The sequence below is a fragment of the Sebastes fasciatus genome, chromosome 11 (assembly GCF_043250625.1).
Source record: "Sebastes fasciatus isolate fSebFas1 chromosome 11, fSebFas1.pri, whole genome shotgun sequence".
Taxonomy (NCBI): Eukaryota; Metazoa; Chordata; class Actinopteri; order Perciformes; family Sebastidae; genus Sebastes; species Sebastes fasciatus.
Genome location: NC_133805.1, coordinates 7,184,352 through 7,209,028, shown reverse-complemented (window position 1 = coordinate 7,209,028; position 24,677 = coordinate 7,184,352). Strand labels below are relative to the sequence as shown.

At 40.0% G+C, this 24,677-nt stretch overlaps 2 protein-coding genes across 7 annotated transcripts in view; both read left to right on the top strand.

Annotated features, from left to right (window-relative positions):
* Positions 1–4,461, top strand: part of LOC141776555 (solute carrier family 12 member 7-like) — a 30,469-nt gene extending 26,008 nt beyond the window's left edge. Inside the window, exons 24-28 of one of the 3 annotated variants that reach the window (XM_074650237.1) lie at positions 256–425; positions 1,681–1,695; positions 2,019–2,152; positions 3,069–4,336; positions 4,385–4,461. In XM_074650237.1, coding sequence (XP_074506338.1) covers positions 256–425; positions 1,681–1,695; positions 2,019–2,152; positions 3,069–3,160 — 411 coding nt within the window. In that variant the 3' untranslated portion in view covers positions 3,161–4,336; positions 4,385–4,461. The other 2 variants (XM_074650239.1, XM_074650238.1) reach the window with 2 other exon arrangements.
* A 6,323-nt stretch (positions 4,462–10,784) lies between these two features.
* The window catches only part of col15a1b (collagen, type XV, alpha 1b), a 52,973-nt gene continuing 39,080 nt past the window's right edge, over positions 10,785–24,677 (top strand). For 3 of the 4 annotated variants that reach the window (XM_074650236.1, XM_074650235.1, XM_074650233.1), the window contains exons 1-2: positions 10,785–10,964; positions 11,211–11,275. In XM_074650236.1, coding sequence (XP_074506337.1) covers positions 10,954–10,964; positions 11,211–11,275 — 76 coding nt within the window. In that variant the 5' untranslated portion in view covers positions 10,785–10,953. The remainder of the gene's footprint in view (positions 10,965–11,210; positions 11,276–24,677) is intronic. The other variant, XM_074650232.1, reaches the window with a different exon arrangement.

The following is a 24,677-nucleotide window of genomic DNA, read 5'->3' as shown; positions in this document are numbered from 1 at the left end:
CTCAATGACATACTGTATTTGCAATGACAATTTGTTGCTTTGTGGGTAAAATTTCCACTATTACTAAGTTAAGATACACGATACTACTGAACAGAAATGCAGAATCAGTTTGATCTTTTTGAGTTAGGCCGTTACTAGAAAGGATTTAATTGTAAATCCAACATTTTATTACTAGGGATTAGAAAAGAAGAAGGATGTAACGTGGCTGAAAACACCAAACTGACTTTTCAATCATCTGACCTGACCTTTGTTTAGGCTCAGTTGATCCATGACCGGAACACGGCGTCTCATTCTGCGATGAATGATAAAGCTGCAGGTGCCGCACCAGATCGCGTCCACATGACCTGGACCAAAGACAAACTGATCAATGAGAGGAACAAACACAGAGAAGGAATGGTAGTTAAGGACATGTTTAATATGAAACCGTAAGTAGATCCAGCTTTACTGCAAAACATCTTGAAGATGCACTCTCTGATTTTTGTTATAGTGCCCCCAAACATTATGTTTACATTCAACTCAACACTTTTAACAATATGATTTATTTGTTGAGTTAGATATTTTTATCATAGTGTATTATACTGTTATCATTGTTGTTATTATACAGTATATGTTATATGTATTTATATATGCTGCTGTTAGCTACAAGAACTATTCAAGGGTTGTCCTCTTAAATGGATAGTTTGGTTGTGGGGTTGTATGAGGTGCTTATCCATAGTCAGTGTATTACCTACAGTAGATGACGGTCGGCACGCCCCAGTTTGGAGAAACAGACCGGAGTACCAGCACGGGAGCAAAGCAATATACTGCTGTGGACGGGGCCAGCAGCAAGACAGAATTTAGCCACCTGAAAGAAATATCAATTTAAGTGTACGCTATATTTAGAATATTTTCGCCGGTTTATCTTGCGTGAGACAGCTATACAGTCTATGTTTCCGACGGGGAACTGAAGCCGTTATCAATGCTCTTGCCAAAGACACCAGACTCCATTGAAAAAAAACTGTAATTTTACCTCGCAGAACACAGGAGTTGCTGGTCTACCGCTGCCTCCATCAATAGGTTTGTTTGTGTTATTTTGCCACTTTGGTTAGTTCGGATTCACCAAAGTCACACAATAACACAAACAAACTAACAGATCGAGGCAGCGGTAGACCAGCAACCCCCGTGTTTTGCGAGGTAAATTTGCTGTTTTTTTCAATGCAGTCTGGTGTCTTTAGCGAGAGCGTAGATGTATACAACAGCTTCAGTTCCCCATCGGAAAGGACTGTCAGACGGCAAGATAGAGCAGTGAAAATATTCTAAATATAGCGTACACTTAAACTAATATTGATTTTTTTAGATGGTACTTTCTTTTAGGCGGCTAAAATACGTATTGCTGCTGCCCCCCCGTCCACAGCAGTACATTGCTTTGCTCCCAAGCTTATACTCCTGTCTGCTTCTTCAAACTGGAGGCGTGCTGACCGTCATCTACTGTAGGTAATACATTGACTATGGATAAGCACCTCATACAACCCTGCTTCAAAACACCTGAACTATCCCTTTAAGTGCATTCAAATGTAATTTGTTAACACTGTTTGATGGCAGAGGAGTGCCAATTTTGTATAGATAATCCGAAACAATCAAAGAGCAGCCCTTATTATTGTGTTAATGTTGGATATGTTGTTTTTTGCTCTCTTCCTCTAGTGAGTGGGAGAATCTGTAAGTCACTTTATTGTTCGCTTTTTGTTTGCACGTGCATGAACTCTCTGTGCATGAGTCTGTGTTGGCATGCCTGTGTGAAAGTATATATATATAGTAGCTCACCAGTTCAGTTTGCAAGAGGGTGCATGATGACAAATACGGAAGCCGCATGCGTCTGTGTGCTGTATTCGCCTCCAAGATCAAGATCATCAGATTCCCAATCAGTCATACTGCGCTTCATACTGTGCTAGATCGCTGATTTAGAGTATCATACTGAAACAGCCCTTGTAGCGAATGGCAGGATAACCGATGCTCTGATTAATATCTGTGGTCTCACGTAGCAACCAGTCCAACGTGCGGAGGATGCACACAGCCGTGAAGCTGAACGAGGCGGTGCTCAAGAATTCCAGTGACTCACAGCTGGTCCTGCTCAACATGCCGGGACCGCCGAAGAACAAGAAAGGGGATGAGAACTGTATCCTTTTTTCAGCTATAGCTGCCGTTCATTTAGTCAATGAATCATTCAGTAATCCAGTCAGTCAATTCAAGAAATGTTGGCATATTAAGGAATAGTTCACGATTAAAGGAAATATATTCGCTATCAAGCTAGAGCAATTAGGCGGTTGGCTTAGCTTAGCACAAAGACTTAAAACAGGGGAAAACAGCTGGCTCCGCTCAAAGTTAACAAATTCCACCTCCCAACACCTCTAGAGGTCACTAATTGACTCGATATATCTCATTCGTTTAATCTTTATAAAACGTAAAGAAGATTTTGAGGTAGAGGAATGTAGAACGTGTTATAAACAGTGGAAAACTCCAGGGTCTGAAAAGTGAAGCCAAAGCAGAAGTGCCTTAAACTTGCATTCTTTCTAACAGCCAGCAGGGGGGCGACTCCTCTGGTTGCTAAAAGAAGTCTGATTGTATAGAAGTCTATGAGAAAATGAGCCTACTTCTCACTTGAGTTATTACCTCAGTAAACATTGTAAACATTGTAAACATGTGTTCATCTAAATCGTGGCAAGAAAGCGAATAAGTATTTCCCAGAATGACAAACTACTACATTGTGGTTGATCGTAAATAAACAAATACTAAAATTAGTTAAACTGTTTCAGGTGTTGTGTGTTGCAACAATTTAGACCACTTAGGCTACATAGTCAAGTACAAGTTTAAAGTGACATCAAATGGAAATACTCAATTAGAGTACAAGCACATCACATTTGTACCTAAGTACAGTACTTCAGTAAGTACTTAGTTACGTTCCACCATTGACGGAAGCATTTTTCACACCCAGAAATGTTCAAAAACCACTCTTAAGAGTGGATAAATCTGAAAATAGCAGCATGTGTTGCTGTGATGAAACAGTATGTCCTTAACCAGAATGCGTCTCTCAGATATGGAGTTCCTGGAGGTCCTGATGGATGGCCTGGACCGTGTGCTGTTGGTCCGTGGAGGCGGTCGAGAGGTCATTACCATCTACTCCTAGCACCAAGACGGTCCTAATTGCTTGGAATGGCACTGGGAGGAAATATTGTTGGACAGTAGGATCCCAGAGGGAAAGGAGATATGGACAAAGATGTGAGACAGAGGAAGTACAGTACACTCCCTCTCACAGGAGTCAGGAGGACCATGATCAGTGGGAAGGACAGAGGAGTGTACCTGCAGCACAGCCTGAGCTCAGTGCACCGTCTGGGGACGCAGAGGGCTCTCTACACCCCGTCCTCCTGGGGCTCCTTAACTCTGCCGTATCTATACACTGTGTGGCTGCAACGTGGAGACGCTCTTTCCTCAGATGAACAGTGTTTTCTGAAAGAGCTGTCATTTCAATTAAACATGTTATATTGCTTCACCAGGCACTTGTTGGAGGAAAGAACTACAGCTTTTCACTGATTGTGCTAGCTGGCAACTGGCTCATTGGTTTCAACGAAGTATGCTAACATAGTGCCTTTATTTATTTCAGTGCCATTGATGAAACTTTTCATTGACATAATGACAAGCACTGACTTTAGACTCGTGGAATGAGTTGAACATGTTTTTAAGCCATTGTATCTTTTACCGAAAGCCAAAGTGCCATTGATAACTATCAGGACAGTTTAAGGGTAAATGTGGCAGTTTTGATTGTAATGTATAGATTGTCTTGAACGTTGCTTATCAGCTGTTTTTGTTGTCACAGATAACATCGGTGTGCCAAGCGTGATCAGAAAGAAAGAGAAAAATGCAACAGAGGAAATGCAACTTTTGTGATTTTAGCATTTTAGTACATTTTAGTTGATTTAAGTTGTTGACTTGTTTGTATTGGAGCAAAATGTTGAGGTGTATGTGTGAATTTAAAACAAACTATGAGGAAAACTGAGCAACATGGAGCCTATATAGTAGTATTTTCATATTAATATTACTATTATGTTTTATCATTTGTTAGTTCAACAAAAACGAATTAGATATTTGATGCTATAAAAAGGGGAGACGTCATGATTGACAGCTGATCTGAGTGAAGTAGTCGCAGCCGGCGGCTCGGGAATTGAATGGGAGAGGAGATGTAACTTTAACTTTCCATAATTGTCACCAGTCTGTGTAATAGAACATGTGTCAGTTTGATCATAAACATAGTTATAGAGATATTATGGTTCGCTGTCGTGTCTTTTGTAACCAAACAGCTACCGTGGTGCTAACGTAGCAGCTAGGTGTCTCACGCTAACAAGCTGCGGCCAAGCTCTATCAGAGCTTTAGGGACCATTTGTGCATATTAGGGCTGTCAAAGTTAACGCATTAAAAATGCTTTAACACAAATTTGTTTTAACGCCACTAATTTCTTGAACGCAACTTGGAATTTTTAGGTTGTAGCGGCCTCAGACCTCCAGATATGTGAATGAAAATGGGTTCTATGGGTACCCACGAGTCTCCCCTTTACAGACATGCCCATTTTATGATAATCACATGCAGTTTGGGGCAAGTCATAGTTAAGTCAGCACACTGACACACTGACAGCTGTTGTTGCCTGTTAGACTGCAGTTTGCCATGTTATGATTGGAGCATATTTCTTATGCTAAATGCAGTACCTGTGAGGGTTTCTGGATCAATATTTGTCATTGTTTTGTGTTGTTAATTGATTTCCAATAATAAATATAAACATACATTTGCATAAAGCAAGAATATTTCCCCACTCCCATGTTGATAAGAGTATTAAAAACTTGCCAAATCTCCCTTTAAGGTACATTTTGAACAGATAAAAAAACGTGTGATTAATTTGCGATTGGTGATTAATGAGCTTGCCCACATTGAGAAGTGTTTATTCAGACTTGGATGGAAACTCCCATAACATGAAACAGACACACACACAGACAAAAAGGCAGGAAACATCAAAGCAGGAAGTCAGTAGACAAAGGAAATGAAGCTGATTGGTCAGATTTAGATCACTGTGATTTCTCTGATTGCCCTCTTCTCATCTTTTAAACATTTCATGGTATTGCAGGTTCAGTAATTGAACCACAATGCCTCAAAATCAGAATTGATGTTGTCACCCTTTTGTTATTTATGTAATTGCATCTCATTAAAACGTTTAATCACTTCCTATTGTAACATATACCAGAAGGTGATACATTGTCGCCCGATGGAATAGGTTCATGTCTGACCCAGATGAGAGCCGAGCTGGATCGTTGTCATCTCTTGCATAACTGGCCCAGGCTCAGTTTCCAACAATCCTAAAATCATCATTGTCTCTTGGCACACAAAAGAACAAAGACAATCTTGGAGCTGCAGGAAGAAGCTTTGGCCTTGGATAAATGGCTTCCTGTTTGTCCCGCAGAGCGGTTAGCTGGGTCAGCACGCACAACAGAACAACAACAACAATGATCTCGGTCTGATGCTCTGATCGCTGTCTGAACTACAACTCTGTGCTGTCTGTGATCCTTACTGTTCGTTCACTTTAAAGTACAGGCTGTCTTTTGCTAAGATTCAGGACAGTTAACCCAATTTGACACTTTACTGTTTCCTCAATGGGAATCTTGTGTGGTGGCCAGGATCCACATGAAAGAAGACAATAACCACAAGTGTCACTATATAAAGCAATTCACAGAGCTTTAGTGAAAAACAAGAAAGAGAAAATGATGGGTTCACATGGTACTTTCTGCAAATGTGGGAGGTTTTACTGCCCAAAGCTTTGCAAGATTTTTGCTAACTTGCTTCTGTTGTGTAAACTCAGATGTTGCATTGTCAAGTAATCCAGGAAGTTTTAAGTGAAGTGCGTATCGAGGCTTGTATCATCTTAGATCAATGACGTCATTGAAGACGCCCGAAGCCGAAACACAGTTGAGAAATTATTGTACCTGAATAAAACCGAATAAAGTCTCCCCACTATCATTTCTCTATAGTTACACAAGCACATTCACTGGCCTCTGTCCGCTTAAACCACTGCCACTTTGACCAAAGGATTCATTTACACACATTTGATGCTTTACTCACCAGCCAATAATAGTTTATTATATAGTTCTGTTATACAATCATAATATACGTACCAGAAAATAGACACTATATTGATATAAATGGATTTTTTTCATTGTTGACAGTCATCATTCCTAAGCCTTTTCTGGTGTAAAATACAGTAGCCTGTATCACAGATCACATGGTTGATATCATCTGTGATATATCTGCCTGTTTTACACTCTTTGACCAACAGGTGGTTTCGTGTGCACATGAAGCCTCATGATATGAACCCCTTTGCGAAACAGTTTGCTGGAGAGCTTCACCACTAATGCTAACTCAACATAAATTTAATCAAACTGAACACAAAAGGGGAACATACCTATATGTATAATGGCTGATCGAACCATTTTTGTAACAAGGACGAACATTACCAGCTAAACAACAAATAAAACAAAACAGGATAATAATATTTTAGGAAATAACTAAAAAAAAAGCACCAACAAACTAATACACTCTAAAGAAATAAACCAAAATCTACTAGAACTACAGATCCGAATCCCCCCCCATGATGTGGCGGCACTTGGTACATTCTGATTGGCCACTTCCTGTATATAAAGGCTCTGCTTTAAGAGGCTCATCATTTGCTCCAACCTGACTAGATGTCTGTCCAGCAGCAGCAACCAGCAGTAGAACCCTTCAGCACTGGTAACTCAAACAAATAGAAATTACGACAATTTAGGGCAAACTTATCTTAAGTCAAACTAAAGTGTGACTGTACAGAAAGTCACTAAATGTTTGCACTGCAAATAGAAGTTACTGTACTGCCAACAGTACTAAATAAAGTATTGAGCAAGATGTCTGAAATGTGTTTGCAGGAGGGTTACCGACATTTAAATCACGCGGAGGCAATATAAATTCTCCTAAATCTCACATTTAGCACTTTTCACGGCAACATTTGTTCAGTAGTTTGGTTTCTGACCAAATATCTGCAAATCGATTGACATTCCCATCACTGTACTTTGTGTTTATTGCTAGATACTTACTAATGTTAGTAATGTTAACATGCTAAACTAAGATGGGGAACATAGTAAACATTATAGCTGCTGTAAAGTTCACCCTCATCTAGACTTTCTCCAAGAGTTTTGTACGTTAACATAAATATCGACTTTCTTACATGTGTATATAAAACATCATTTTCTGTATATTAATTTTTTATATTCTTAAACGTATACCGTTTTTGTTAAGTCCATATGTGTCATTAGTAGAGCTGTCAAAGTTAAAGTGATAAGAGTAGAGATACTGGCATCATATGAAACTAGAAAACCTAAGGAATCCATTGGTACCTACTAGCTTGACCTCCCACCTTGAGATATGTGAATGAAAATGTCTTCTATGGGTATGCAAAGGAGGCTAAATAACGCTTCAAACTTGAGCTAAATTTTGGTGAGGAAAAACTGGCATTGCCATTTTCAAAGGGGTCCCTTGACCTCTGAACTCAAGATATGTGAATGAAATTGGGTCATTGTCAAGTCAGCACACTGACACACTGACAGCTGTTGTTGCCTGTTGGTCTGCAGTTTACCATGTTGTGATTTGAGCATATTTTTTATGCTAAATGCAGTACCTGTGAGGGTTTCTGGACCATATTTGTCATTGTTTTGTGTTGTTCATTGATTTCAAATTATAAATATATACATACATTTGCATAAAGGAGCATATTTGCCCACTCCCATGTTGATAAGAGTATTAAATAAGGTACATTCAAGGTACATTTTGAACAGATAAAAAAATGTGCTATTAATTTACGATTAATCACTATTAACTATGCGATAAATCGTGAATAAATATTTTAATTGATTGACAGCCCTATAGTTGTTAGCCCACTGTTCTTTAATCTCAGGTTCTCCTACCAGCATGTTTATCACTGAGGCTGACCGTCATCTTCCCACAGCTTCCACTGACCTTCCAGTAACATCTGAAGTTTTTGGCTAAACAGCATTTTCACTTATTTGTCTTATTTGAGAGCTTAATCTAGGAGAAGAGCTAAAAAAAGGGAAAACACAAGTGGCTTAGGAAGAGAATGTAGTCTGTAAAGACGGAGAAGGAGGGAGGATGAGGAGGAAAGGGAGGGTAACTTTCTTCCTCTCCGAGCCATTATCATTCCAGCATGTGCTAATAGTGGGGTGTTAACATCACAACATGGATAATTTCACTGGGACTCCCTATGATCTCGTTGAACCCTGAAGCTTCGTCTATGCTGGTTTATTGGGACAGAAGTCCAGCACGAACTGGACCTGTTGTTTCTGTACGCTGCTGCTGTGAAATGACTACAAAAGACTAAACACAGACTAATACTAATGGGTGTTTTTGCATTGTAAAACATCAGTGTTTGTGATCAGTGTGGTGGCAGTATCAGGGTGTGACTATAACGCTCTGAAAATATTTTCTTGTCCGACTGATTAAAGCACTGAAAACACTGAGCAACCAGACAACAATTGGTGGTGCATAAATTACAGTTAAGTGACCTTTCTGGAGCAAATGGTCTTTGTGTTACACATGAATGATCTCTTTTGAAAACATGAATTCCTTTTCAGTTTTGGAAACTAAACATTTACCAACCCTTCCTGTTCAGAGGAGTATTGCAGGGGACCAGGGAGTGAGTTCATGTCTAATGTGAAAGCAAAATTATAAGAGAAATTGTATGACTGGTAAACTTTGAGATGAACTGTTGAGACTGTTTTTCAGCTGGCAGGTAATGCGATGACTTTCAGCCACCATTTGTCTTGTGCATGTAAAAACCTGGACTTTTTAGATGTGGAGAAAAGCCAAACAACAGATCTCTATTCGCCAAGGCAGGCTGGCAGGATGGTTCTGCAATATTACCCCAATATTACCCCTGACTCACAGGACCAACACATTCTCACGCCCAACTCCCAGAGAATGTGTTTCACAGGACATAATGGGACATATTCATAGACTGTATATAAAGATGGACGATATGACAGCTCCCCAAAAGTGAAGCCAACATATCCCGATCGCCCCCTGGTGGCTGGCTGCAGTATAGGTCATAAATCCCGCCTCCTCCATATTAGCAGATGGGACATGGGCCAAACTAAAAAGTCAAAGTACACCTCTAATAATTTTTTTCCCAAAGTAGGTTTCTGTCATTATTTTTAGTTGTTATCATGCTGATGTATGTTCAAGTGTTAATTTTTCTGATAAGTTTGGTTTTAATTAGTTATTTGATGCTGTAAAAAGGGGGAGAGACGTCATGATTGACAGCTGCTCTGAGTGAAGTAGTCGCAGCCGGAGGCTCGGGAATTGTACGACAGAGAAGATGTAACTTTAACTTTTCATAACCGGCATGAGTCTGTGTAATAGAACATGTGTCAATATTATTATAAATGTAGTTATAGAGATATTATGGTTAGTTGTTCTGTCTTTCTAGCCAAACTGTGCCGTGGTGCTAACGTAGCAGCTAGGTGGCTCACGCTAACAAGCTTCGGCTGTGCTCGGCTCATGATTGGCTCGAGTGTGTGTGGGTGGGACCTTGAGAATTTGGCTCCAGTCCTCCGAAAACTACTGCGCAGACTCTGGTTCCAAATGACGTCAAAATCCCAAAATGGCAGCTCCTGTATCCAGGATATTTTAGCTTCACTTTTGTATAGTGGGAGGAAATGCAGACACGTCGTCCATCTATATATACTGTCTATGGACATAATAATTGGACATTAAGTGAAATATCAAGGACAGAATCATTATTAACCATGTACTCTTACACTTACCTAAAGCCTACTTCAGATTTTATCATAGAAGTAAAACAAGAATCATTCCATTTTGTCCAATGTAATTGCCACTTGTGGCCACTGTTCAGCAAAAGTTATGTAGTCTCGCTTCAAGACTTTAGTTATTTTACTGTAACTTATGTTGGGCTGCACCTCGAGGTTGCTCGTTGACCTCCAGGATCCATATTCTTCATAAATGTTTGCATTCCATCTACAATGTCATCGGATTTTCCATATTATAATGTTGCTATTTGGGTCTGTTTCTGCACACACTCTTCCATTTTTTCCCCCTTTAAGGGAATTGTTAAGCCCCTTGAGGCAAATTTGTGATATTGGACTATATACAGTATATAAAATTGACTCGTCTCACACAGTGCATTTTCCCAAATAAAGTTATATTTGTTCTAATTACACAAATGAACTAACACACACTAAAAAACTGGGACTATAGGTAGTATTATTCCACCATAGGAGTGCTGGTTGTTTTCTGGTTCTCGGGGCATATAATGAAGCTGCTATTTGCAATTTCCTGTTTGCATCGAACCTAATGGGAATTTAGAGGCTATACACAGGGTGCATACATCATACACCATAGAGGTGAGAAGTGGGGTGTCAATAGGCTCAACAGCAAGACCATGTTACAGGTTCATTTGGCCATGCTATTTGCTATACACATTACACTATTAACATGTTTTTGGAACATTTATAGATCCATAAATTGATAGATTTAACTTAAATGTACATCCTATTATCATTAGTGAAAGGAACTTGACTCAAGCAGTAGGTTTAGGAGAGAGGGTCCACTGAGTGAGTGGGGGGGGGGGAGTTTTTTTTTCCTTCAAGGGAGTCGAATTTCCCAACTCCGTGGGTCTGAGAGTCACTCAGCTCAGAACTGAGAGAGCCTTTGTACTGAGAGAGAGAGGGAGAGAGAGAGAGAGAGAGGGCAGCAGTGTGACTTCAGGTCTGCACAGAGAGGCAGAGGGACCACGGAGTTTGCCGGGATTTCATCACATACGTACATGCACTTTTGGTTCACTTCCAAACCTGGATTTTTTTTATTCCTTTACTCGCTAAAATGTTTCAAGGGTAAGGCAATTCAACTATTACCTCAACGAGTACCTGACTTTACCATCCCTTTCATACCTTCAGTTACACCTCAGAGTAGACCTGGGATGTTGCAGCATTTCTTCAGCTTTCTGGGCTCTACATCGAAAGACACATTTCACCCACAATATAATATTTTAAATTAATGTTCTGACTTTTTTTACACCTGTTTTTTATGTTTTGAAGTCTGCCTAAAACTTACATTATGTGACTGATGTGTCTCCCCAGGTGGTCTCTTGCCCTGCATCTAGTCCTGCTGTGTTGGCCGGCCGCTGCCCTGCAGGTTATAGAAGGTAAGATTCATGCTGCTGCAGATGTTTCCCAACATGGTAGCTGTAAAGAAATATACAGCTGTGGTGGATGCTCCCCAAAACAGATTGGCACTGACCCAACAAATGAATGCTTTATTAAAGGAGCTCTTCCTCACGTAGCCCCGACTAATCCTCAAATCGCACTAGAACATGTTATTACCACGGAAAGCAAGTATGTGTTATGGATCATAATTTAATTTTAAACTGATTTCTTGTCATTTCTTTGATGTTAACTGTATTTCGATTCAGATGACAGATGCCTATGTATCCTGTTAGGGGTCAGTAAAAGTCTAATGTGACAGAGTCTGTTCAGTGTGTCTAATGTTAAAGTTAAAAGCTATATAATAATCCAGATGTTATAGATGCTCATGTGATTGCTTCAGCAAAGTACACAGCACAACACAGCCTTTCTGGATGCTGCGATTAGATCTGAATGTGTCCTGAAATAAGATTAACATCAACAATTACTCATTTGTTCATCGTGTAATTCATCGAATATGGAGTCGGCTTCTTTAAACAGAATTATGGCACCTTTACGATGCGTTTTACATTTTGTGTCACAGGTTTAGATTCCTTTGGGAAATTTGCTGCTTTTTTGAAGCGCAGATGTAAATTTCCTTAACTTTTTAACATGAAAAGGTTTCGCTCTGTCAGCAAACCCTTTGCCTGAGCAGTGATTTTTAGCAGCCGTAACTAGGAATCTTCTAAATTTCCCAGTTGAAATTTCCAACTTCCGGCATCCAAGCGTTCCAGGTGCACGACGCCAAATGCAAACAAAAACCATGGCTGGCTCTCAGCAGTGCAGCCTCCACATTTTTGGGCATTTTTAAATAAGCTTTCTCAAATAACTTTTGTGCAAAGAAGATATAACTTTCAGAGATTGTTTACCGTAACCTGCTAACATTGTGACATATTTTGACATCAATTTACATGCAGAGCAGGTTTTAGTTGGCTGCATGATGGTACGTAACCTTATATTTGATTAAATACAGGCAAATGTACTTAATGTTGCCTTTAAGTTGATGGTTTGCCATTTACAGTATAATGTGCGCTTCCATTGTTGTGTGACAGACAACTGCTTCTTCGTGAAGTTGGGTAGACGGATTTGCCCCAAGTTTACAAGTAAGAATAATACACAATATTTTAGCACTAAAATTAAATGAGCAGGTTTGAGGATAGACTGCTGAGCTGACCTCCAGCATGAAATGGCTAAAGAGATGCTCAATTCTGGGCCGGGATGCCTGGTCAAGTTTTAGAAGACTGACCAAAAGGATGCAGTGAAATAGGCTACAGCATGCCAGATAACCAAGGTAAAATGTTATCCATCAGTAAACAGTCTTTAATTACAATGGCCTAGACTAGAATTTCATCACTTCTTCCTCAAAGACCCATTACAAGACCCACAATAAGGGTCAGTCCTCCTTTGCATTTCCATTTTCACACCTCTGTTCGCTGCTTTAGTTTTCATGTAGTGACTCCCTGCTGTGAGGCTCCTCTTATACAGCTCTGTAGGAGAGAGATAGTTTGTTTGTTAGGCAGTACACCGGACTTCCTCTGCCCTGTGTGTGTCTGTGTGTGTATGTGTTTGTGTACAATGAGGAAGCTGGAAGTGGCAAACGAGTCAAACGCTGCACCAGGGTGAGAAATGAAGTGTTTAGTTTGTATGGTAATGGTGCGAGGGGGGTTTCAATGTGCACTGCACTTGCTTGTTTGTGTGCTTGAGAGCATCACAGAGGACCGGTGGTGGGTTGGTCGGTTCACACACACGGAGCTTTGAAGCGAGATGTTGAGAACACTCTTGTCCCCGTGCCAGTTTAATGTCAGCACGTGTAGGTACGTGGGTGGGTGATTTTTGACAATGGATGGCGAAAAAAAACATTTTCGAACATTTACAGAAAGTCAGAAAGAACCCAGTGTTTCTGCAGGATTTAGAAGTTATGTATTATTCACACTGAACACAGCTGTGGACTGCCACAGGCTCGACGGCTGGAGAGACTGTCTTGTGATTAGAAAATCATATGTTTAAATTCCAAAACCAGCTTGGAATATCAGTGCTTCAAGTGTGTCCTTGAGCAAAACACAATAAATGGCATCTCTTTGACTCTATCACTGGGTCCTGGATGCAACGCTTATTCCAACCATATCCACTTATATTGGCTGTTGGTGTTCTATTAACTCACTATTACAAACAAACTATGACAATGTTTGGGCAAATCTCTCATTCAAACCCCTTAGAAATGATTGAGGCCTTCTATATGAGACACAGTGGTGTTGTCTATTGGTTCAGACTCAACAGACAGTATGTCACATGTATTTTAGTCAGCCCAGTGTCAATATGTTGATTTATGTCCGATGCCAACATTCAGTGCCAGTGCAGGAAGTAGTATGTCCTATATGTAGCGACATGATAAGTAAGGGGTGGGGTTATGATCAAACGAACTAGTTCGTATAAGGAAGCATCCGACCACATTGGAAGGCAAAAATGTTTATAGTTGCTCTGAACTGCCACACTCACAGTCAGGGTTTAAAGCCTGCCGTCATAGAGAAGGGCAGGACGGGGTAATCGTTCAAATTTGGGGATAACGGCGAACTCTTTCAGACAAGCTTTTCTTGAAGGCATTCACAGTGTTGCACTCGTTTGTACTCGGAAGAGTAAAAAATGAGAATGGGTGAGAAGTTGAAATCCTGTCTACTTATTCCACCTCTGCTCACCTCTTGTCGGATTGTATGAAGTTATTTGGACGCAATTGTAACATTGAAATGGCGTGGGCGTAAGGGGGTTTCTGAAGCTTCTCGACTGTCCGAAAAGCAGTTTGTCTGAAGCAAACTGATGCCTTAAAGTGAATGGAGCTTAAGTGGTGGTGGATGGGCACGTTAGCACAACAACTTTCAGGCAAGAGACTGGAGTTGCCTCCTCCATTGTCACAGATCTACAAATAATGTTTTCCTTTGTAAGTGAATCACAATCTTTACCTAAACATGATCAAGTGTTTTAGTTGCCTAACCCAACCACACCATAGCCATAATTTATTGGCTATTTCCAGGATCTTTCCTAAATGCCTAGTTCGCACTACACAACTTTAACCCTGATTTTATGATCGCCGATGTTTTTTTTGCATCTCCCAGACAAAAGCCCCAGATCAGAGGCAAATCGGCATTGGCTCAGCGCTCGCAAATTGTCGCTCCGGTGCTATGTGTGAACTGTTTAAAGAAGCGTCTCGAGATAACTTCTGTTGTGATTTGACGCTACATGAGAATAAATTGAATTGAATTGCATTGAGCCAGTCGCTATAAGCACCATAGATGTGGGTCATTAGGGGCCTACTATGCCTACTACGTTGTGAAAGTGAAACTTTAAAGCAACACGTTATAACATGTTGTAAAACCGAATGAAACGTTAAGTTTTGAACAGAAACAAAAAGGCTTCTAGGTTTAGGCAACAAAACTACAACTTCTTTAGGTTTAGGCAAAAAAAACAGTTAAATTTAGGGAAAACATTGTGTTTTGGGATAAAATAACTACGAACACAAAGACAACTACACATTGTTGGTTTCACACAGGATGCGAACTCTGGTCCCCTGAATCATCATCCTGAATAGATGATAAAACCTACTAGTGGGTGTAGTAGGCCCCTATTGACCCACATCTATGGGGCATATAGTGACTGATAACGCCTATATACAACAGTCTAATTGTCTGGGTTAAAAGTCTGGTGTTTGTTGGACCCATCCACCATAAGCGGTCTTTCTCACTTTTTATACTACGTCACTAGCTCTTACCGCAGCATTTATGCGTTTACATTGCAGTCAGTGCAGGATACATGGCGTACAAATGTAAATCATGAAAGGCGTAGTTATCGCACGCTAAACACCTTGCGCATTATCGTGGCATTTATACACCTCTTCGTGCGAACGGGCTGACATTTCCAGACGTAGAACTCTAGCTGAAAAAACAAATTCTTTATCTTGCTGTTTTCCACCATCCAAACTTCACCCTGTTCCCCCCCGAAAAACCACTCTTATTCCTGCCTCCAGGAACCTTCACTTTCCATTTACCATCGGTTGAGTTGCTCTGAAAGGATTCCATGTTTAGCCAATATAAATGATTGTGAGGTGAGCCCAGTAGGAGTCTGTTTTGGTCGAGGCACTCCTCTGCGCCGTAAAACTGTAGTCACATTATTTTACCGTTGAGATCCACAATATCCGCCACATTTGGGTTCCCTCTGTTGTTGAATATTTGCTCTATGAACCATATTCACCTCTAGAAAAATAGCAATGTCAAAAACAGTTATATTTTTTTTGTTTCAGTTGGTTCACTTGACCTTATTTGGTCTCTTGATGTTAAACTGGAATAAAACTCCTGCCATGCTCCATTTAGTGTTTTATGAGTCTAAAACCTGGCAGGCGTGAATGTCATAGAGCTGTAATGAAAGAGCCTCTACCTCAATGTCTTCAGTATATTAGAGAACCGAACGCCCTCGCTGCAGCGGCGTCCTGTCTAGAATGTGCCCATTCAGCCAGAGTGACTTTGATTTGAACACAGTTGGGCACAATGGGCCAACTGTAAAAGGTGTCATTGCTGTACGTGTGTGTAACGGTCAGCTCTATATGGGATGGGGGAAAAAATCAGTCACTGGAAACTTGAAAATAAGAATGGGTGTTTCTTTTAGGGTTGAAAGTGGTCTTGTGGTTTCCATGATGTGATGCTCTCAGAGATGATGTAGTTCTTTAACCTCGGTTGCCGTTACGTAGAGAGGAAACTGTGCTTGGATTCAGAATGAGGAGAGAAAAAGCTGCTGTGTTGTTGCAGAGAAAGTTAAACTGATATTAGAAGCATGTTTTTATTAAATTGTTTTTTTAAGATAAAAACTCAGATTTACAGCTCTTACTGTACTGCCTTTTAGGAAGGAAACAGAAAGTTTTCTGTTGTTTGTGTACACCGTTTCCATGGTTACAGGCCAAAAAGCGGACCATGAATCATAATCATTGTGTATCTGTTCCGCGCTATCTATGCTTTGGGGCAAGAAACATACAAAGGAAGTCTTTTTACTATGTGAGGGAATCTAAAACGTCATTTACTTGAGGAGAGTGTTAACCTTCTGTTTATGTTCACATTTTATGGCTGTTATTTGACACAATTACAAGCATTGTTATTGCCTGCTCTACAGGTGAATGCACAGAGCATTGCTACTTATTAAAACTTATTTTCATTGTCAGTTCATTCGGCGAATATTTTATCAATGAATCAATTCACCGTTTTCTCTTTCAATGTCTGAAAATAGTGAAAAATGCAGATCCCAGAGCCCAAGGTGATCTTTTGTCCCAAAACCAGAGTTTATCAGGATACTTTCAGATAAGAAAAAGAATAGCAGCATGCTCATATTTGGGAAGAGGAACCCTGAATTTTTTTTTAATTTTTGCTTGAAAAGTGACTTTTTTTTTTTTAATCTATAACAATTGAAATCGTTGCCAATTAATTTTCCTGGCAATCAATCTGTTAATAGACCAACTGTTTCAGCTCTGGTTCATTGTAGTTGGAGAAAAGGCAAGCAATGTTCATGTTGATACTGTACCTGTAATATTCCATAAGGTATTCCAAGATATGAAAGCAACAATATTCAAGGAAATTTAGAAAAGTAAAATTTGAAGCCCAAATGTTTGATGCAGCCTGAAGATAACACAGGACAGGCTGTTCTCGTACACCGTTTGTAGCTTATGAAAAGTAATGCACTGTAATTTTTTATATATATTTCACAAAATCAATTTGTATATGTAGTCCTCCAGGTAATCGTGAACCAGGCAGTATGTGCGTGTAACAAGCAGAAATTTGTATTTGCTTGCAGAAAAACACACGAAAAATTAGGAATAACTTTCCATAAGATATCATACGAACCGTTGTCTTAGGACAACTAATCTTTGCTGCAAAGAAGTGTCCTGTATGTACAGTATGTGTCAACTCACATACACCTTTCTCCTTCTGACGCACACTTACACAACTATACATCATCAATGGTGACCTGCGGCATCTGCCGTTTGTCATGTCAGCCCACAATCATTTTGATCAGCGCTGCCTAGTTTGACCGTTTGATCGGAGTTTGCGAGTGATTGACAGCTGCTCAGAGACAGCAAGGTTCCAAGTCTGCTCTGATTGTTTTTTTTCCTCCGGTCTGGGAATTCTTACAGATGCCATTAGGAGCACCGGAGGACACAGAGGCGCATGACTTTTTTTTTCAGATTACCTGTCTCATGCGCTACTATCAGGATATAGTGACTGTTTTATAAAAACAACTTTTTAAAATCATATTTTCTCCATTTCTACCCACTGCAGCTTTAAGGCACAGAGTCATGTCCTTCATTAATTCATTCATTCATTCATTCATTTTTTGCAGGCTGATTCCTCCAAAAGCTTAGTTTACATAACTGGTCCGAATTTAGATTTTCCCTCTAACCCCTAAAGTGATCTGGGGCATTTATCTTAAAGTGGTAAACTAGTCCCAAGTGTCCTGAGCACATTATGTCCTTCTTTAGTCATACAAGTAAAAACATTTCAGTGACCTTCTTAAGCTGCAGAGCTGTCCTACCCTACGAGGACTTCTTAAGGAATGGTAGATGATACAGAATTCACAATCATAATGGGAGGCTAAGGAATATTTTTATATTAATTTTTAAAACATTTTCTTCAAAGACACCGTGGTTAAAGGAGACTGATTATGTCCACAGAATGAAGTAGTGTGCATCAAGCAATTAACACTTAGTTTAGTTTTAGGATTCTGAGTGTTGTGAAGGGTAATATCATTAATTTTCAAACATCAGCACTTGAATTACAATATGCTGAAAGGTTATTATTGAATTTTTGCCCAATGATGCCAAAAACCTTCTGCCTACTGAAGCTTTAACAGGAACAAGCAGAGTTTTTTTCTGCATGTTCAAACACACCTCAGTCTAGTGCTTTACTACCTGCACTGGCCTATAAGAGAGTCTCAACAGAGACACAAACAGAGACACAAATACCACACTGCACAGCATTTTACTTCTCCAGTTGGGAACAATAGTGAATTTTGTGGTGCGACCTCAGTGGGTGGATGTCAATGGATGGTACTCTGCCAGAGGGACTGTGGAGCGAACATGATGAGATAATATTTTCCTGTCTCGTCTCTCTCTGAAGGTTGTCTTTCATTCCCAGGAAGTTCACATCGAATGTGTCACAAAACCCCCCGTTACTGTGCCTCCCCCCCATGTGTTTCATTAACATTCGTATCGGAGGAGGAGATGAGTCGATGCGAGAAGCTCTGAGAGGTTGTTTGCTCTTAGAACAACACTCTGCAGCTGAGCAAACAACCCCCCGACACCCCACATGGACACACACACACGCACACACGCTGAGAGTCTCACATTCAATGCCCTGTGCCCTATACATGCATAATCAGGTCATAAGCGGATGTAAATAGTGCAGCAGCTTGTATCTACGATACCACATATTTGGAGAAATTGATTGACTTGCTTGGTTGGTTTGATACTAATCAGTTCATCTCAAATGATCTCCGTTTGCTGTCACTGTAAAATAGCATGAATAGAAATTACTGTAACCTCAAAGAATGTGTAACAAGTAAGCTTGTTTGAAGGCATTGCATGTAAGGGAGTTTACAGTATTGGTAGAAACTTTTCTAGAAAATATTTCTTAAATTGTAAGAATACAAATGTTTAGCCAAAGTTCTTAAACATCAAAACTGTCTCCCAGTGCTTCAAAAAAATAAATGGGGTCAAAGCCAGGACAGTTTATGTAATGGAAACTGTCCCTCAGCAGATGTCCACCTCTGGCCTCCTCACAACTCCAAACAATGCATTCTTTTATCTCAAATATTGTGTAGGCCTTACAGTGTGGCATTGAGTGAACTTTTGTGTGTGTGTGTGCATGTGTGTGTGTTCAAAGTCAGAAGTTCATCTATAGCGTTAGCCGAGTCAAACAGTTATTGTCTTAATAACTTGTAAGGGAGCTCTCATGTTGCAGAGCCCGTGCTGCAATCACATGACACTTACCATCAGACTGTTTTAACTTAATTTTATGACGAAATTGAAAATTAGTTTTTTTGCATGGCCAATAGCCAACAAACGACCAAATCATAACAGTTGACAGCTTACTTTAATGATATTTAAATATACCAGCTGCAGTAATCTATATTTTTTTATTAAAGGGATCGTTTGGGTGTTTTGAAGTGGGGTTGTATGAGGTATTTATCCATAGTCAGTGTATTACCTGCAGTAGATGGCGGTCGGCACTCCCCCAGTTTGGAGAAGCAGACAGGAGTTACCAGCACAGGAGCAAAGCAATGTACAGTACTGATGTGGACGGGGGCAGCAGCAAAATAAATATTTTAGGTGCCTAAAAGAAAGGCAGGTTTCTTATCATCTAAAGGACACTTTAATGGAGCTAGTCTGGCGGCTCGGCAAGGGTTCCAATGCAGTTGATCATGTCTAGAAGGTAACCCGCAAATTGCGAAATCTGATCGGAGATCTGCAAAAACATATAAAAACTTTTGTGAGACTCGTTGCCGGATGACCTATCCTAACCTTAACTGTTAGAGATCAATGATCAACCATCTCCCAAGAGTTTCCCCAACTTGCAGGTTCCCTTCTAGACACTACCAATCGGCTTTACTCTGTTACTCCAACAAGACTTGAGAGTGGATATCATTGTCTCACTGGTACCTGAAAAAAATAAGTCCCCACCAAATAAGCCCACTGCGTTATTATTATAGACGTTATAATTAAGTGGACGTAGTCACCGTGATGTCACCCATTGGTTTGTGGACTGCCGTTTTGAAGCCTTGAGTTCGGCGTTTTGGCCGTCGCCATCATGTTTTTTTTTGCAACCAGAAGTGGCACGTGAGGGTGGAGCTAAGTACAACCGAATGCTGAATACGACATTTTTAGGTGACCAAAATGTTACAATTAACTTTCATGAACTGAAAACAAACTGTGAAAGGGTTAAAGTTGCAAGACAAAAATACGGACAACTCCCAGACCGGACAACGCCGTGGTAGCGACCTGTCAATCACAAAGTAGCCACGCCCTAAAGAAACCCTTCCTTTATGGTCTATTTGACTCTAAATGGGACCATAATTTATTAAATGAACAAAATTGCTGTATTGAAGAAGACTTGAAACTAGCGATTAAGACCATAAACTCATGTTTACAATGTTTACTGAGGTAATAAATCAAGTGAGAAGTAGGCTCATTTTCTCATAGACTTCTATGTAATCAGACTTCTTTTTGCAACCAGAGGAGTCGCCCCCTGCTGGCTGTTAGAAAGAATGCAGGTTTAAGCGTCTATAATGATGCCTGTGAAGAACCTCCTTCCAGATGGAGGTCAGAGGTCACATACTGGACAACACAGGGAGCTTTTAGGGATTATTACTAAAGGACACTTCAGCAGGGTGGATAGTTGGCAACACAAGTCCTTTAATGTTTGAGTCAATCACAGTCTGTCCACTCACTAGATAATCTGTTAAACTCTGTTTAGATAATGAAAGTTATAAACTAAATGACTAGTCTAGTCAGCTGTGTTTCTATCTGAGGCTGTTATGTTGGCCCCATGACTTCTCTAATGTTATTGGCTGGATGTCTGCCCTAGTCATTATCCAAAACTACCCTAACGTTAGTGATGCAGGCTTTCATCAAAAGCACACTGAAATTGATTTATAAATTAAGATTAACAGGCGAGTTTGTTAGTGCCACTTCGCTCTCAGTTAGATTCTTGATGTGTTTTTGAACGACAGCTCAAACTGGTGCTCTGCTGCCAATATTCAACGTATTCTCATACAACAGTTACGGAAAAGTTATTCCTCCTTTTAGAAAAGATCAATTTAGGTTTAGGCAACAAAACTACTAAGTTAGGTTTAGGAAAAGATCGTGGTTTGGGTTAAAACAACTCCAGATGTGGTGTTACTTATAAGTACGTAAGTTGCGTGACAAATAAATCAACGTTGACTTCTGATTTCACACAGGATACGAACACCTACACGTTCACCACTCTTTATATTTCCTGGTTCCTGGATTACACTCAAATTTATTTGTGGGAAATACGCAAATTACAGTGCATTACTTTTCGTAGCTACGAGCGGTGTATGAGAACAGCCTGCAGTATTACACATTCAACAAACAGATAAAATAGCAGCAGTGTACATGGCCTCTGTAGCAGAGGCTAATTATAGCTGTCTGCCATCAGGCCTGGTTTTTAATGTGTTTATTTGATAAGATCAAGCCAGCACACAGTACAACATGATTTGTCAATCAGCACGATACAATCTGAATTCTACTTACGCATGCTCTACTGCGTTTAAATGGGAGCTCTGACAGACAGCACACACACATTTACAAAGATCCGTGTACACACGTTTGTGTTCTCAAATACAAGACGAGATCCTGTCTGGAGAGAGATCAGGTACATATAAGACATCTACAGCATTCATGTGTTTCTTTTTGTGTGTGTGTCTGTGTGTGTTTGTGTGTGTGGGGGGGGGTCAGGTCAGTGGTTAGGGTTAATCCTACCCTCGGGTCAAACTCTCCTTCCGATAACCTCTCTGACTCCCAATTTATTCCTGTTTTCTTTTCTCTTCCTCTTTTCTCGTCCTCTGTCCTAAAGAAGCTCTGTTTTTTTCTCCTTCTGTCCCTCCCTTCCTCTGCCCTTCCTCCCCCCCTTTTCCCATGCTTGAGATTAATATGTCACCAAAAGATTTTAATAAGCATACTTAAAAAAAACTACATAGCAGTGCTACTACTGATAATCATCACAAAGATGACATGGATCATAATGAATACCACCGCTCCCTCCTACTGATGTTTCTGCCACCATTACCGCCATCGGTTCTACTAACAATGATAACAACAGCCAGTGGTGGAATGTGACAAGGTACATTTACTCAAGTACAAAACAGAGTACTTACACTTCATGCAACTTTATACTTCTACTTAACTACATCAGAGGCAGATAATGTACTTTTTCTCCACTACATTTGTCTGACAGCTTTAGTTAATTTTTCAGATTACAGTTTTTTACCCCCTTCCCCTCCTAAATTGAAGGATTAAGTGTTCTTTTATGTGTTGAGAAAATCCTCCTCCTTCTTAAGCCAAATAAACTCTTTAAAAAGCCTCTTGGATCAGCTGGAAAATGTGACGTCAGAAAGCTGAGAACAGGGCTGTTTTTCTGACACCAAGAAAAGTTGACTTTTTAGAGATAAATGCTTCACACAGGACAGCGACGCCACAAACATCTGATGATCTTATAGAATATGATGCATTGCTGTAGATTAAACTATACAACAGTATATAAAGGAGGTACATTAGCATAACCTGAGACATCTTTAGCAGTAAAATGCAACAGTAATATGAATCCGGAGACGTCATATATAATAGTAAATGTTGAGATAAGCTGAGGAAACACCAAGTAACGCCCACCAGCCGGGGCAAACTTTCTAATTTTACAGTTAAACAGTACACTACAAGATGCTTCTGAAAACATGTTATGCCATAAACAGACATTACAGTAACATAATATTTGATCAGCGCTGCCTAATTTGACCGTTTGATCAGAGTTTGCAAGTGATTGACAGCTGCCTCCGTTGAATGAACAGCCAATAGGAATGCCTGAAATGACCTGTGATTGGCCAAAGTCTCCCGTCACTGATAGCATGTTTTAAAGCTTGAAAACAGAGCCATGAGGAGGTGTCTCTCAGAACACTTGAATTACAATATGCTGAAAGGTTATTATGGAATTTTTGCCCAATGGAGCCAAAAATATTCTGCCTACTGCCGCTTTAAGTAAGGTTTTGAATGCAGGACTTATACTTGTTAGTGGAGTATTTTCACAGTGTGGTATCTATTCATTATATTCACACAAACTGTTCTGCTTTGGCCATAACAACCTGTTGTTTGTGCTTACTCAGTAGAGACCTGATGGAGCCTGATAGACTGTAACTCACCGCCTCTTAGCCTGCAGGTAGCCACCCTTTGTCTTCACTGAGGTTGGAGGTTGAGTTAGAGGTTCAAAGAGTGTGTGAGCGAGAGTGTGTGTGTGAATGTCCGAGCGTGTGCACGTCTAACGTCATCTCTGACATTCCGGGCATTTTTCTGTCTCCCACCTGCCGTCCTGGACACAAAGGGGATTTCGATGAGACACACAGGTCCTGTCCCACTCACGCAATCACCACTGAACCTTAAAACTGTGTCCAGCAGAGCCACAGCAGCTAGAACAAGCTGCTGCCCCTCAGTGATGTAGCTGTAAATTACAAGCTGGGGAACCAAAGATCTCCATTTGATAAAATCATATGAACAAACTTTTATGTGACAAAAACAAACATCCGATATACTTTTATAAAAGTGATTCTGTGCTCTTTTTTTTATGAGGCAAGTTAAAAGTAATACAAATATTAGGGCTGTCAAAGTTATTGCGATAATTACGTGTTAACACAAATTTGTTTTAATGCCACTAAGTTCTTTAATGCATTTATGCAACTTTCAATTGTTTTGGTTGTACTGGGCTCAGTTTTAAAGCTAGAGTGAAGATACTGATGTCATATGAAACTAAAAAGCCTAAGGAATCCATCGGTACCAACCATGTCATACTAGCTTGTTCTGAAGGAGGCTAAATAACGCTCCTCCAAAGTCACGCTACATTTTGGCGAGGAAAAACTGTCACGGCCATTTTCAAAGGGGTCCTTTGACCTCTGACCTCAACATACGTAAATGTAAATGGGTTCTATGGGTACCCACGAGTCTCCCCTTTACAGACATGCCCACTTTATGATAATCACATGCAGTTTGGAGCAAGTCATAGTCAAGTCAGCACACTGACACACTGACACGCTGTTGTTGTCTGTTTGGCTGCAGTTTGCCATGTTGTGATTTGAGCATTATTTTTTATGCTAAATGCAGAACCTGTGAAGGTTTCTGGACAATATTTGTCATCGTTTTGTGTTTTTAATTGATTTCCAATAATACATATATACATACATTCGCATAGAGCAACATATTTGCCCATCCCATGTTGATAAGAGTATTAAATACTTGACAAATCTCCCTTTAAGGTACAATTTGAACAGAAAATTTGATTAATTCGTGATTAAATATTTTAATCAACTGACAGCCCTAAAAAATATGAGTTAGTTTTTCCTATATTTTATGAATTTATGTCAGTGTAACAGGGTGGTGAACACTCTATTTGACTTACTCTATTTTTTTCAAGTTTGTATTGGTGCACTGTCCACTACACCCATTCTCACTTCTGATTTTAGTTGCTGATATCCTCCTTCTTCTTTCTTCTTTCCGTCACTGGACAAGTTTTCTGTTATTTATTTTTTTATTCCTTATAGCATCAGATCACAGCATAT